Source organism: Rhamphochromis sp. 'chilingali' (assembly GCF_963969265.1).
Source record: "Rhamphochromis sp. 'chilingali' genome assembly, chromosome: 7".
NCBI classification, from domain to species: domain Eukaryota; kingdom Metazoa; phylum Chordata; class Actinopteri; order Cichliformes; family Cichlidae; genus Rhamphochromis; species Rhamphochromis sp. 'chilingali'.
The window spans coordinates 36,455,727-36,469,589 of NC_137934.1; the positions used below are offsets into that span (position 1 = coordinate 36,455,727).

Sequence of the window (13,863 nt, forward strand, 5' to 3'; positions counted from 1 at the left end):
AGCTTGGAATAATTTCTCCCTCCCAGACGGGCACAGTCTAGTTGACCAATAGCTCTATTAGCATATGTGTTGCCATGTAGAGTGTCTATCTTTGGAGGGTCTTTCAAGGTTAATCTTTGCTAAGGAGATAGAAGTTAGAGAGCTGTGCTTTTTCTTTTTTTCCCTCTAATTTTCACACAGCTTCCTCTGCCATATTATCTGTTGCTGTACATCTGTTCCTGCTGTTTTTGTCTTCCTTTTAAATTTTGCTGTTACGCTTCAGCAAAAACTCAAGGAAAGTGTTTGTATAGTGGGAATCTCTGTCTACGTCTTCAGCATTTATTGCATTCTACCCATTGGCTTACACCTTGTATGATGTGCAGCACGGCTGTTCATCAGCATTTCCTCTTAGGGACTGTTCCTTTCCACTCTACACTAAACTCTAGCTACCTTTGTAGATGTCAAAACCTCCATGGATTAAAGATTTAGAAAATACAGTCTTGATTGCCTGTGAAGCTGTAGTTTTAAAAATATTTCTTTTACAACAAAGTTTTATTTATTTTATTTGCAGAGGGGGTTTGTTGTTGTTGTTTTTGGAATACCCAGAGTGACCACTTGGAAAACTTTCTAGCATATGTGAGTGAGATTAACCTGCTCTACATCTACAGTAAAGGAAAAGAAAAGGTAATTTTCTCTAACGAAAACTCTTTGTCTGTTCGTCCGGTTAGCTGATCAGATGCTTCTGACTGTTTTCCACTTTAAATTGAAACTCAGAGAGCATTCTCCAAACTGTGGAACAGCATTCCCCTCCCAGTCAAATCTGCTCCATCCAGCCTGGACTGGACTTAAAACTCATTTTTACTCACTGGCATTTGAATCGGACTTGCTCATTGTGTCTTCACTCACTTTTTCAGCTTCATGTATTAAGCACCTACTAAAATGTATTTAAGTCATTTCGTATCTATTCCCTTTTGTGCTTTTTGCTTTTGTTTGTTTGTTTTTTTAAATCTATTTTGTCTTTTGAACAGGGTTTTGGTGCCGGTTGTTAACAATGTGTTAAAAATGTGCTTTATAAATACATTAAGTTGAGTTTGAGTCAAGTAATCTAGCCTTAACTGCGAGTGAAATATACGTAGAAACATTTAATTTGTTTGAAGTTCAACATTAGTTAACTTAGCTAGCTGAGCAGCCTTGTGTGTGTCGAGCTCTACTGGCCATGATGTGAACAAGTCAAGTGCGCACAGGCAGAAGTCACAGTTGGGACACCAGCAGTTGACTTGTTAGCTTAGGAGTTAATAGTTAACATTTTATAACCAGTCAAGTTGGGCATTGTTAGTGAAGTCAACATGGTCTCTGGCATTTCTAGAATAACTTTAACTGTGTTTTTGCAAGGCTGTCAGATGATGCTGGCTGGAGGGGCCCTTGTGACTTTTGTGTGTGTGTGTGTGTGTGTGTGTGTGTGTGTGTGCGTGCGTGCGTGCGTGCGTGCGTGCGTGCGTGCGTGCGTGCGTGCGTGCGTGCGTGCGTGTGTGTGTGTGTGTGCAGAGTAATTGCAAGTTTGCAAGTTTTGCCTGCCTGGCCCTGATTATTTTTGTTGATTTATTCCTTGGGATGACTCACGTTTAGCTTCGGGTCTTTGGTCTTGATGTATTCTTCTTGCATGGATGGCCATTACCGTGTAGTTAGTGAGAAAGCTTTACCTGGGGGACGTTCTGACAGAAAGTCTTCTCATGTTCACTGTCACAATAGTTCCAAGTCCAGATGACACGGTCAATACTCGACCAGTTGCTCGCAAGTTTATTACTAGACTTTCTGTTGTGTCTTAAGCGAGAGCAAGTAAATGGAAAAAGATAACAATAAGCACTAAAAGATTAATTGCTATCTCTTAAAAGGAAGCAAAAAACGACAGTAACGTGCTGTGTATCCTTACAGGTGCAAGTTTATCTCTACATGGGTCTGAGCTCCAGCACCAGAGCCTCCGCCGACACAGAGTCCAGCTGCAGCCCTCGGCCTCTGGCTACCGGGCAGCAGACAGACCTCTCACCTTCCCCTCCTGTGGGGAAGAAGACATCATGGAGGAATCTTTGGCCACAGCCCCAGATTCCAGCACTCAAGATGATGTGCCTCCACTGGGTGAGCACCACCAGCAGCAACTACATTTATGTCGACTTCACTCAGCTTATTTTCTCCCAGCAAGTTTAGCTGACAGCATTGTGGTCTTTCTAATGAATACCTTTACATCAGCTAATAAAAGGCCATCACTGCTCAGAGAAACTTTTTCAGACTTGCGTGCAGGTTGTTGGCATTTTCAATTACTGTATTTAGAGTTGTTCCCCTTTACCTGATATAAAAATAGTAAAATACGATAGTCCTCTCTGCTCTCTGCCAACATACTTGCTTTTTGCGACAACACAGATTAATTAAAGGAGTTAGATACAGTACAGAGCATCGTGAAAGAATCAAAAGCCATTTGAATTGGAATTTAATTTAAAGTCCCTTTCCTCTCATACAAGCTCTTGAATAATCAGCTCCTGTTGTGTCTGAAGATGCCACTTGTGGTTTCTATAGTTCTTAAAAGTAGAATTTGAAGCAGAGCTGATTCTATCCCGGAGAAAAACTTCTAACACTACGATCGTGTTGATGTTTTTGAGCTTTTTAGCTCATTGTTTTGGATTTTTATAGCTAAAAAATAATAAGGGATGAAAAGGTTTTCTTTAGCTGTCTTATGATTGCTCAGTTATTGAATAAGAACAGAAGAAGAGTCAGCATTTTTACTGGATTAAAAGTTAGTCAGCTTGGATTCTATTCTCGTTTCCATTTACTCTCCAGTTGTGAAGGATGTTAACGTGCTTCTTGAACGAGAAAGGTCAGGTGGCATCAGCAGCCCGTCCAGAGACGACGACTCCACTCTGCAGAACCAGGGCACCCACAGCAGCATCCTTGATGACAACACAAAGTCCAGTGCAGGTCTCCCAGAGGTCAGCGGTGAAAATAAACAAATCACCGACAGCCAAATGTTTGCTTATTCATCCATCCATCGTCAATAATAGACAATAACTGAGTCAAAACAGCAGAGATAACGGTTCCTCTAAATGGCTACTTGCTATTCTTTGCTGACTCTCTTTATCTGCGTGGCCTCAGGGGAGGAGTAAGTCCAGTGGCCTTTGCTTCAGTGATGGAAAGAGCCGCATCGATTACATCCTGGTCTACAGGAAATCCAGTTCACAGTCAGAGAAAAGGGAAGTATTTGAACGGAACATCCGTGCAGAGGGCCTGCACATGGAAAAGGAGGTAAAATAGCTGGCTTGCACAGTGTTTGTTAACCATTCACTAATCCTTTCTAGTATTTTGCGCTTTGCAGGTAAAACAGTTTCTAAGACCTTTTCCTTTTCTTTTTTTGACAGCAACAATAAAAGCAATGTGACCTAAATTATTCTGAAGCATCTCCTTGTGGTTTGCAAAATCCAAACAATAGACCCAGTCAATGAATGAGGCAAACTTTGGATTATAAATCATTTATGATATACCGTATTTTTAAATTTGTTTTGGAGGTCAGCAATGTAGCACTCAATTCATTCTTCGGCCATATATCTATTGCTCAAGAGCAATTCTTATAATCACAGGACATTAACAAAGCAAACGTAGTCCAGTTCTTTAAAAAGCGATGACTCCAAAGTAAACGAGAAGCTCGATAGTTTCCGGTGCTGACAGAGAACCAGCTTCTTCAGCCAACCTGCAATTGCATTTATTGTGAGTCTCGCTCAACAGCGATACCATTTTATGTGAGGAAGTTATTTAATGCACAGCCCTATTATGCATGTAATCTAAATGGCCGAAGTGTTGAATTTTAAAATGCTCAAAGCCTTTGTGCCAGGTCTGACAGCTGGGGGCTGTCGAGACGTTCAGCACTCGTAGAGCAAAATCAAATGTGCCGATCGCAATTTTCCCTGCTGCTGCTTCTCACTGAGCAAAAGTGTCACTTGATAGAATGGAGAAGGTGGATGTTGTGATGCTGTGTGTTAACCTCAGCTCTGTTTGCTGATGCTGTACCGCCAAGGTCGTCATTATCTAGAGTGCGCAGCGGAAGGCGACGGTTGTTGTCTCCTTCAACCTTCAGCCCACTTGTGTGTATTTCTTGCATGGAGTCATTTAGTTATTTTTAGGTCTCTGCAGTTAGCTTCTGATTCATGTACCCTTAGACAGACTCCTACACAGTCAGGAAGTACAAACAGGTGAGGAAAAGAGCAGATGCTCAACAGCCTGCAGTGAGATATTTTGTAGCTCTTCCCTTTAAAAAATAAATTCTGCTTTATATATATATACATATTATAAAACGGTATAGTATATTTATGTGTGTTTGACTTCATTACAGGCCTCGTTAACAAACAGTGATGTGATCTTCTTGAAGCTTCATGCACCATGGGATGTTCTCTGTCGCTATGCAGAGCTCATGAACATTCGCATGCCTTTCAGGTTAGACAAAACTTCTAATGATGCTAATGTGAAAATAATTAAAGCTGCCCTGTCGAATTTTCTTGTACACAAACAGAAGTTATTTGCATGTAGTGTAATGTAACCCCAACAGATCACTGAGCCTGATTCTTCCAGGGGTTTCTTCCTGTAAAAATTGAGTTTTTCCTTCCCAGTTTCACCAAGTGCTCCCTCATTTAGGGTCTTTACTCTACAATATAAAGCACCCTGAGGTGACTGTGCACTCTATAAATATAATATTTAATAATTACTATTCAAACATACATGAAGATACAGTATAAAAAGCAAAAAAGCTCTTCGTTTTATGTTGGCTGCCCTGTTCCATTTCTGTCTAGATGATGCCCCACTGTTTTAACACGGTAATATAAAATCACCATTAAAACAACACTTAACACTTAATGAGATCCATTAGCTGAAAGTTGTAGCTTATTTCTATAAAAATATCTTAAAACCCAGTGCACACAGTAATTTTAAGCTCTGTGGAATTTATTGCACTGTTGAATAGATGGAAGCCCAAATTGGTTGTAAGGTTGTATTTATTTATTTAATGAATTAATTATCAAGTGATAGCATCCTGAATGAATTTCTTCTTCTCTTCTCATCAACATTCCGTTTTCCAGGAGGAAAATCTTCTACATGCACCGACGGCACAAGTTTATGAGCAGGTGAGTGTCCATGGCAACGTGTAAGTGGACTAAGCAAACCCCCACTGCTGCAGCTTCAACAGAAGCTTCTCTTGCAGGATGGAGAAGCGCATCAACAAATTCCGCGGCTGGCTTCCCCGCAAGCCCATGAAGTTCGACAATGACAGGCTGCCCGACCTGGAGGAGAACGAGAGCTTTACCGCCCCCTTCAGTCGATCGAGGATCCATCAGTGAGTTGTTGAGGAATGCTCCACCCCGAGAGACTTTTTGAACTTAATCTTACACCGCCAGCTGGTGCATTTCCATTCCCTCTTTTGTACTTTAGCCTCTTATATGCAAATTGGTGCACAGTGTAAAACACACTTTTGCACTTACATATGTGCACGTATATACAAAAAACCTATCAGTCAGGGCAGACAGACTTGTTCTAACCAGTTTGTTTCACTCCAGTTTCATCATCCACAACAAAGATACATTTTTCAACAACGCCACCAGAAGTCGCATCGTTCACCACATCCTGCAGCGGGTCAAATATGAGGAGGGGAAAACTAAGATGGGTAAGATTCTGTAGAATTAATGAAAATTACCAAAAAAAAAAAAAAAAAAAATACATATCAATGCACAAAATGCACCAGAATATTATTGTATATAAGCACCGTATATTTGACTAAGAAATCCATTTGGTTTCCATTCTTTTTTACACTTTAAGCTTATGTGTAAGTTTTCAGACTTTAAATATGGTTTTATAACATTTTAATATTACTATTTCCTGTTTATCAATGCCTTTTTATAAAAAAAAAAAAACACCAGACAGTCCTATCTGATCCATATTAATCCAAGGCCCATAAAAAATGGCAGCTCATGCTGTCTCAAAAACTCCGGATGAATTCTCAAAATCCTTTTATGACAGACTTACAGGCATTTCTCCTGATTTTATCCCAGTGGTTAGTTGTGGCATTACATCAACAACAATGAAAAAATCCTCTTTAGCTCAAACGGTGTTTCTGCAGGGACCAGAATTTCAGCCGATATCTGTAAAACACCCCCAGCTGCAAAATTTTGACTCAATTTTTATGAGGTTTTTAATGAATGTGTTTGCATGAAACCCCGTCTTCTCATGCAAGGCTTGATTTGATTATGCATTCACACGGTAAATTCTAAATGTGAACACGGAAACGGTATGGCTCCACCTGACTTCACTCCTTTAATGATTCTCTTTCTTTCTTTTATTTATTTATTAATTTTTTTGCAGGGCTTAATCGTCTTTTGAGCAATAATTCATACGAGGCAGCTTTCCCCCTTCATGAGGTAATTTGGCTGCTAGAAACCTTTCACTCATTCATTTCCACCACCTGTTTTGAAGTAGTTCTTTGCTGTGATATTATATCACACACAGAGATCATGTCTATGTGTACATAAACATATATATGCATGCTTTAACAGGGGAGCTACCACAGCAAAAACTCCATCAGAACGCACGGAGCAGACAACCATCGGCACCTCTTGTATGAGTGCTGGGCTTGGTGGGGGGTTTGGTACAAGTACCAGCCGCTGGATCTAGTCAGGTAACTACATGCACACAATTAGATCTGAAAGTATATTGAAATGAGAACATCATCATCATCAGGTAGCGATAGCTGAAATATCTTTACATAAAATTTAGTTAAGACATCATGATGTGTTGTGTAGCTTTTACCACATACAGGTGTAGTTTTGAGGCCATTCTGAGGGAACAAACTTGTTTTTTCTCATTCCGCTTGTGCTCGGCTGTTGTTCCAGGAGGTATTTTGGAGAGAAGATCGGACTGTACTTCGCCTGGCTCGGCTGGTACACGGGGATGCTGTTTCCTGCAGCTCTAGTTGGCCTACTGGTATTTCTGTACGGGCTTTTCACTCTGGAGCACTGCCAGGTCAGGTAAAGACACCTCCTCTCTGTAGTGATAAACATGTGTGTCCTGCTATTCTTTACTCTGAGCGTCTACAGAAGAAGACGCATTATTTTCTTCAAACTGCTGCATCTTTCCACGAATCCTCGTGTGCAGAGCAGACTAAACGTTAAATTATTTTTACATACATTTGGATACATTTAGATCTATAATGTGTTGAAAATGTTTCTATTTCAGTCAAAGACTGTTGCATATAATTTAATGTTTGCTTGATGCATGAAGATTAAAACTAACAAGTTTTAAAAAGAGACTTTTTCATTTCATTCAATTTTATGTGATGATTATGCAGAAAAAATAGAATTGGGCTGAAAGGTCTGTTGCTTTATTGTGGAAAGGTCTGTTGTCTGTTGTGTAGCATGTAAATAAGTAATAAGTAACTAATTACTTTTGAAAATAAGTCATCAGTAAAGTAACAGGATTTCTTTCTTGGAGAAGTAATCAGTAATTAACAACTAATTGCTTTTTTCAAGTAGCTTGACCAACACTGCTCCTAAGGTATTTGCTGTCTCTCTCAGTCAGTACTAAAATGAATTTGGAGCCTCTTCGTTTAAACTATATATACGTTTATGTTTACAAAAACTTCAATCATATCCTGGCTGTTTGATTTAAAATTCACTGCAGTGATAATACGGAGGCAAAACTACAAAAAATGTGTGTTTGTCCAACAGATTATGGAGCTAACTGTAATTTGCAATTTGAGATGAGGCAACAGAGTGTGAAATTGTCCTCTGTACGTGATTATACTGGATGCTGCTTAACTGAAACAGAAAATCAAACGTGCGCAGGCTTCTTTGGCTGAAAAATCTCACACAGAAGCAAATGTTCTCTGTAATGACTTTTCTTAAGAACATAATTTCATTTACCTGAACAGAGATCACACACACTTACGTTTTGCACTTGTATTTTTTAAGAGAACTCAGACTTGCGTTTGTCTGGGTTTTTCTGTGACTTTGTCTCTTGCTGGATGTTATAATTCTTGTCCTACTTGAATGCTTTGGTCGTTTGTTTGTCGTCGTCCAGCAAAGAAATCTGCCAGGCCAACGACATCATCATGTGCCCCATCTGTGACCAGTACTGCCCCTACCTGAGACTGTCAGACAGCTGCATCTACGCCAAGGTACATGAAAAGGGGGACGAAATGTTCCCAGCAGCTGATACTTGTGATAGTAGCCGATCTCAGTGTTAGTTAAATAAATATGTGTTAAGAAGCTGTCTATCACTAAATGAGTCCAGTAGGATTGAAATATTTGTATATTTGAAGTATCATCAAAAAGAGATTAATGAGGGTATGCTTTGGGGTAGCCCTATGTTTTGATTCACAAGCTACCAGTTTATGAATGAATGTGCAGTGTCCTCAGTTTCTCACCCTTCAATCATCTCATCCTACTTGGAAACACTGTGATGAAAATGACATTTTTATCATCCAAAAGTATTCTTAGGAACATACTAACTGCACATAAACCGGCACTAAAATCTTTGACATTTATGCATCTCATTGAATCAGGTGTGTAGATTTTTCCTAAATTTGCTTTTTGACATAAAAATGTGTGATCTTGTCTTCGTTTTAAGGTCACCCATCTATTCGACAACGGGGCCACTGTTTTCTTTGCTGTGTTCATGGCTGTGTGGGGTAAGTTAACATTGAACTTTGGAAAAATGCAGCAGGGAAACACATAACAATGAGGTTCGTACAGTGCTGTGCTGCTGCACTGTCTGATAACCTCTTCTGGTGTTTTCTAAAAGATAGAGATTACTGTGCAAAAGCCTTGAGCCATCCCTCATTTATTTGTATTTTGCAGGGAACATGGAAATTAGGCTTCTTTAACTATATTCAGGTTGGCTGTCTTTTGTTCCATTCAGCCTCAGGATTAAATAAACGTGCACTTGTTTGTTCCCACTCCTGTTTGATATGTAAAGCAGATCAAAATAGGTGGATAGATTTCTGCTTTAATTTTTTTTTTTCCTAAATGACTCTCTGTATATTGTTTACATGATAAAAATTAACTGAAAAACAACAACAGAAACAAAAAAAAACCCCAGTTAATTCCCCTAAAAATCATCACGTACAAGGAATGGACTGAAAATGAATGAAGCAGCAGCCAATAGCTGAAGACACTAAAACATTTCAACACAGAGCTATTTCAGCTATTTTATATATTATCAAAGATTTTCACATTACACAGTAACATCAGTCGTTTGTATTTCTTTTTCAATTAGTATTAATACTCTAAAAACAAAACATTTCCGAATTTTATATATTTAAAAGATTAAACAGACATTTACAGTTTCATTAACACTGTTTAAAAGCCTGGTTGAACTGTTAGACACGTGACTACTGAACAAGGTCCCAGTATATGTGCGGTGCACTTAAGGAACCTGTGGGCTGTTCATAACTTTCCTCCACTGCTGACACGGCAGGTGATGAAGAACCAGCAGCATCATAAAGGTGATCCCTGGACTCTTTAGAAATGCCTTAGTGACAGAAAAATGGAGCACAAAAAATGCACAAAATAAAGAAAAATTACTCAAAAGTCACATTTCTAACAGCTTAAACTCAAAATGATACATATCAAAACAATGTTGATGTTTAAAAATAACTACCATCTTTAACAGGTGTTCCTGCACATTGATCTTCACATATATAATCAGAAATGTTGTTGAACTGTGTTTAATTTGAGTACCTATGTAAAGGAAGAACAAAAAATAGAGTAGCAACAGATGCTCACCAAGGATTTTTTTAACATCGGTCGGCTGTTTGAGAGCCTCTCGTATTCTGTTGTCATATCTAAAACATCTCAGCATGAAGAACAGAGCTAAACACAGCTGGAGGATGAAGATCAACACACACAGCACGATGACAATGTTGTTTACTGTTGAGGGTAAAAAGGAGGGAAGAGGTACAAAAAGGCTTTAACAAATCAGACTGACAGAACAGGAATAAAACTTGGACCTTTGTTTCTTTATAATTATTATGAATTACCATTGATTACTTTCATAAATACAATGTACAGACAAATGAGGCGTAGCTTCATTCAACGTGAACTAATTATTGGATAAGATAAAAGATAATGCCTACATTTAGTGTTCAAAGAGGCACAAAGTCATTATTGATACTTTCATAGTTTTCTAGGGTGGGCCTAAGAGTACAAATGAACTGTTGAATAAAACAGTGCAAACAAAATCTCATTTTTCTATTTGTTTTCTGAAGTTGTAGTAGTTGTACAGAATCAGGACTCTTTTGCATTGGAAATATTATAGTACCAGCTGATTGTTGTGCTGTGGACTCCAAGTGGATGACCTCTGGTTGAGAAAAGACCAGAGACTGGTTCTGGTTCTGGAGGAGCCCCATCAGGTAGATCTTATTGCTCCAGGAGATTTGCTGTGAAGGCAAAACAACGGGCATTTGGATTTTGATCAGCTGGGCTTGGAATTTTATTCCAGCTTGTCATTGAAAAGAAGTTAAATTAAAAGCTCCGGTGGACGAGTTACTTGTGTTTGTGAGCTGTGTATAACTAAATAAAGGAAAGCTCAGTATCCATTCATATAGAAGTTAAATTTGCCAGAAGAAAACAAATACTCTACAGCTTGTAAAAGCTCAGACCAGCGTTACAGCAAGCTACCACGTCCTTTCAACTAATCGCTGGCTTTTTAACTTTTCAAAATGCAATTTAAAACTTGCTTGGGAAGGCACGATGTGATCAAAAATGATTCCTTTGATTTTCTTTAATACAGATTTTTCCAGTTTTTGTAGATGTCATTTGCATACTTTGGTACCAACTGGCTCATGGCATTGTCTATTGTCTACTCTGCATGATGAAACAAAAAAAAAAAAGTTAAGAAACAACCTGAGCACATGGAGTTCTTATGCAAAGACATCCTAGTAAACTACAACTTCAGTGAAAAAACTTATTGTCTATCGATCAACCATTTCCTGAATTTTATAGTGCTGATGATGTCGTGTCTGACGTCATTGGGCTAGTCTGTTTTTATGTAGGAATGTCTTTTTTGCTTTTATTAGGAATTCAGATGTTATTTACTAAGATCATTTACCCTCATAGAGAGCCACTGAGGCATGTAAAAGAGCTCATCATGGTTCAGTCAATGTTTGATAATCTGATAATGATTTGTTGTAGGTCTAGCAGTTAGTTACTAGTTAGTTAGGTTTGAAGCAAACACAATTTGAGCGTTGCTTCAGATGAGCACAGTTTGGTTTAGTGGTATGCAATACTGCAAAATTTGGTATTGATCCATTACCACGTAATTACAGGACCATTATCACAGATGTTTAGTGTTTTCAGAGGGAGAAACATTTCGTCACTCATCCAAGTGACTGCTTCAGTCTCAGCTGACTGCAGGTTTCCCCAATCTTATAAACAGTACATTTGCCCTTCAATGACTGAAACCAGCCCACTGAAGGAACAATGGGCTGTGAGGTCATTTCCTTGATCATAAATATGCAAATTGTCATGACCATTGATCAATAACCACTGATCAAAGACCATTGGTCATTGATCAGTGGCCATGAGTACCATTCACAGAGAATTGGGAAATGGCTGCAGTCACAGCATTGTAAGATGGTGACAGATGTACCCTTAGGCCCCCTCCTTCTTGACTCCCCACATCAGACCAGTCCTAAATCCCTGTCCAGGATTAAATGAGAGTCCACTGGCCTGTAGGTGTGAGTAGATAGTAGAGTCCCGGCCTGACGAGGTAGCTCTTCTGTGTTGTGCCATCCGCTTAGTCAGAGGTTCTTTGGTTTCCCCGATGTATAAATCCTGGCAATAATCCTGGCACTTAACAGCGTACACTATGTTACTCTGTTTGTGTTGGGGGACCCGATCCTTGGGGTGGACCAATTTTTGGTCCACCCCAAGGATCGCAGCGCAGCGCGATTTGGGGTTTAAAAGCTTCAGAGACGCTGTGTTTTCGAGAAAATTCGTCTCAACTGTTCCGATACTCCTGAGACATCAAACGTTTCTCCCACTGAAAACGCAACGTCCAGATAAACTGAATCAACTTTTTGGGATAACAGCGGCTTATTTGTTATAAGTTTTGAAGTATCTATCCTCAATATGCTTCTTCTGAATACACCTACATGTCTTTGAATTTTAATTCCACTATTAGAGTGTTTTGTTGTGTTACTTAATAAAACCAAACACAGCTTTCACAGTTTTTACACAAATTTTACAACTGGCACTTTCACAGACCTACAATGTAACGACTTGACCTGAGAGTCAACACAAAAGTATCCTTGTATTCAGACATTTTCATTCATGATTGAGCAAATTAATGAACCTAGAGGAGAAAATCAAACGAAAGCATTGATCCTGTCTCGCTAGTATCGAGCCGATAACAATACCAACATTGGTATCAATACTATGGATATTTAAACTGAGCAGCCCACAGCTGGTGGGGCTGTGCTGTCTATAAATAAGCCTGTAAATCAAATGCTCCTCTCTGGGAAAACAAAATGCCTGATGACATATGTATGTGGCATGTTTTTATCTGTTTAAGATTCTGACTATGATCCTAGGTGCACCTTCTAATGCTGCTGAAGGTGCACCTAGGATGCACCTATCACAGAAGTAATAATGTGATAGTCCAACACAGCGGTTAAAAATGAGGTTTAAAGTCTTACTTTAACATGTTAAAGTGTTGCTGAAGATTATATGGTACAGTACAGGCAGCGACAGTCTTGACAGCAAGGTGCTAAACATCACTGCTGATTATCTTTTGGCTGCTTTAATTTGTATATTTAATCTGTGCTGCGGGAAGAAAGGGGCAGCTTTGATTGTGTAGCTTCGCACAGGCAAAAAATGTAAAAACTGCGGCACTTTAAATAATTCACTTTTCAGTAGAGGACATAATAACAGTCACCCAGTTAGCATGGATAGATCGATAGAGGGCATTCCCTGCTACTAAAGATGTTTACGTTTAATATAGTTCTGCAAACAACCTCTATAAACAACCTACTAAAACTAAAACTGTTAGTAATATGGTGTTGTACAGGACACTGGGATCTTGATAGGGAGCTACAACATTTTTACTCTACAATGAAATCTGCAATCCTAGTCCCTTATCTTATCAACTAACAAAGTTAACCAGCTCTTATGTAATTAACAAATAAGCACCCAACTGAGCTCTAAATAGTACAAAGTTAAACTCCACAAAATAGTTTTTTTATTTCTGTATAATAATTGATAATTCCTGAATACACATAGTTGCATTTATTAGACATTGAACTACACATATAAAAACACTTGCCAAGTTTAACAACCAGTGTAGAATACTAAAGCTGTTTTCACAGCTGCGCTGGCATCTCAGAGCACTGTTTGAAGTCTGCAAATACAGCAAAAACATTACCAGTTTTCTATTTTTATTAAAAGAAAAGTCAAAAAGAAAGCGCATTAATGTACTGACCTTACATCCACTGCTTCTCGCCGCTTGTCCGAATTAATTTTTGGGTTTCACTGCAGCACAGAATCCACTGAAATCCCCTCATTAAGGTTCCTCAGAAGTTCTCTCCCCTGCTGTTTGCTCATACAGCTGAGTGTTCGCTCTGAAAATACCTTTCTCTTATGCAGCTTCAGACGGCATGACAGAGAAAATAAATGAAAAGCTTGTGTTTGAAACACTGAGGATGAAGGCCTCTGATCTGAGCAGCGTCTGCAATAAGTAAGCCATCCGGAGGACTTTGTTCAGCAGGATCTAACTTCCATGGCTCAGCACTCTTTCTGAGTTGTCGTGCATTGTAAACACTGGATCAGAAAGCACTTTGACACGTGCCATTTTCAACACAGTTGG

The 13,863-nt window shown here is 39.1% G+C and overlaps 1 protein-coding gene and 1 long non-coding RNA gene across 2 annotated transcripts in view; one reads left to right on the top strand and one right to left on the bottom strand.

Moving 5' to 3' along the window:
- The window catches only part of LOC308399519 (anoctamin-4-like), a gene marked incomplete at its 5' end in the record, with an annotated part of 53,553 nt that overhangs the window by 23,595 nt on the left and 16,095 nt on the right, over nucleotides 1-13,863 (top strand). Inside the window, 12 exons of the mRNA XM_080886834.1 lie at nucleotides 1,912-2,112; nucleotides 2,809-2,957; nucleotides 3,121-3,270; nucleotides 4,352-4,452; nucleotides 5,091-5,135; nucleotides 5,213-5,344; nucleotides 5,565-5,671; nucleotides 6,367-6,422; nucleotides 6,558-6,679; nucleotides 6,894-7,028; nucleotides 8,080-8,176; nucleotides 8,629-8,689. Coding sequence (XP_080742960.1) covers nucleotides 1,912-2,112; nucleotides 2,809-2,957; nucleotides 3,121-3,270; nucleotides 4,352-4,452; nucleotides 5,091-5,135; nucleotides 5,213-5,344; nucleotides 5,565-5,671; nucleotides 6,367-6,422; nucleotides 6,558-6,679; nucleotides 6,894-7,028; nucleotides 8,080-8,176; nucleotides 8,629-8,689 — 1,356 coding nt within the window. The remainder of the gene's footprint in view (nucleotides 1-1,911; nucleotides 2,113-2,808; nucleotides 2,958-3,120; nucleotides 3,271-4,351; nucleotides 4,453-5,090; nucleotides 5,136-5,212; nucleotides 5,345-5,564; nucleotides 5,672-6,366; nucleotides 6,423-6,557; nucleotides 6,680-6,893; nucleotides 7,029-8,079; nucleotides 8,177-8,628; nucleotides 8,690-13,863) is intronic.
- On the bottom strand, nucleotides 8,865-13,733 carry LOC308399521. Its single transcript, XR_013972192.1, has 4 exons — nucleotides 13,480-13,733; nucleotides 10,321-10,438; nucleotides 9,786-9,929; nucleotides 8,865-9,531 (listed from the first exon to the last, which is right to left on the bottom strand). It is a non-coding gene; the product is annotated as an uncharacterized lncRNA (long non-coding RNA).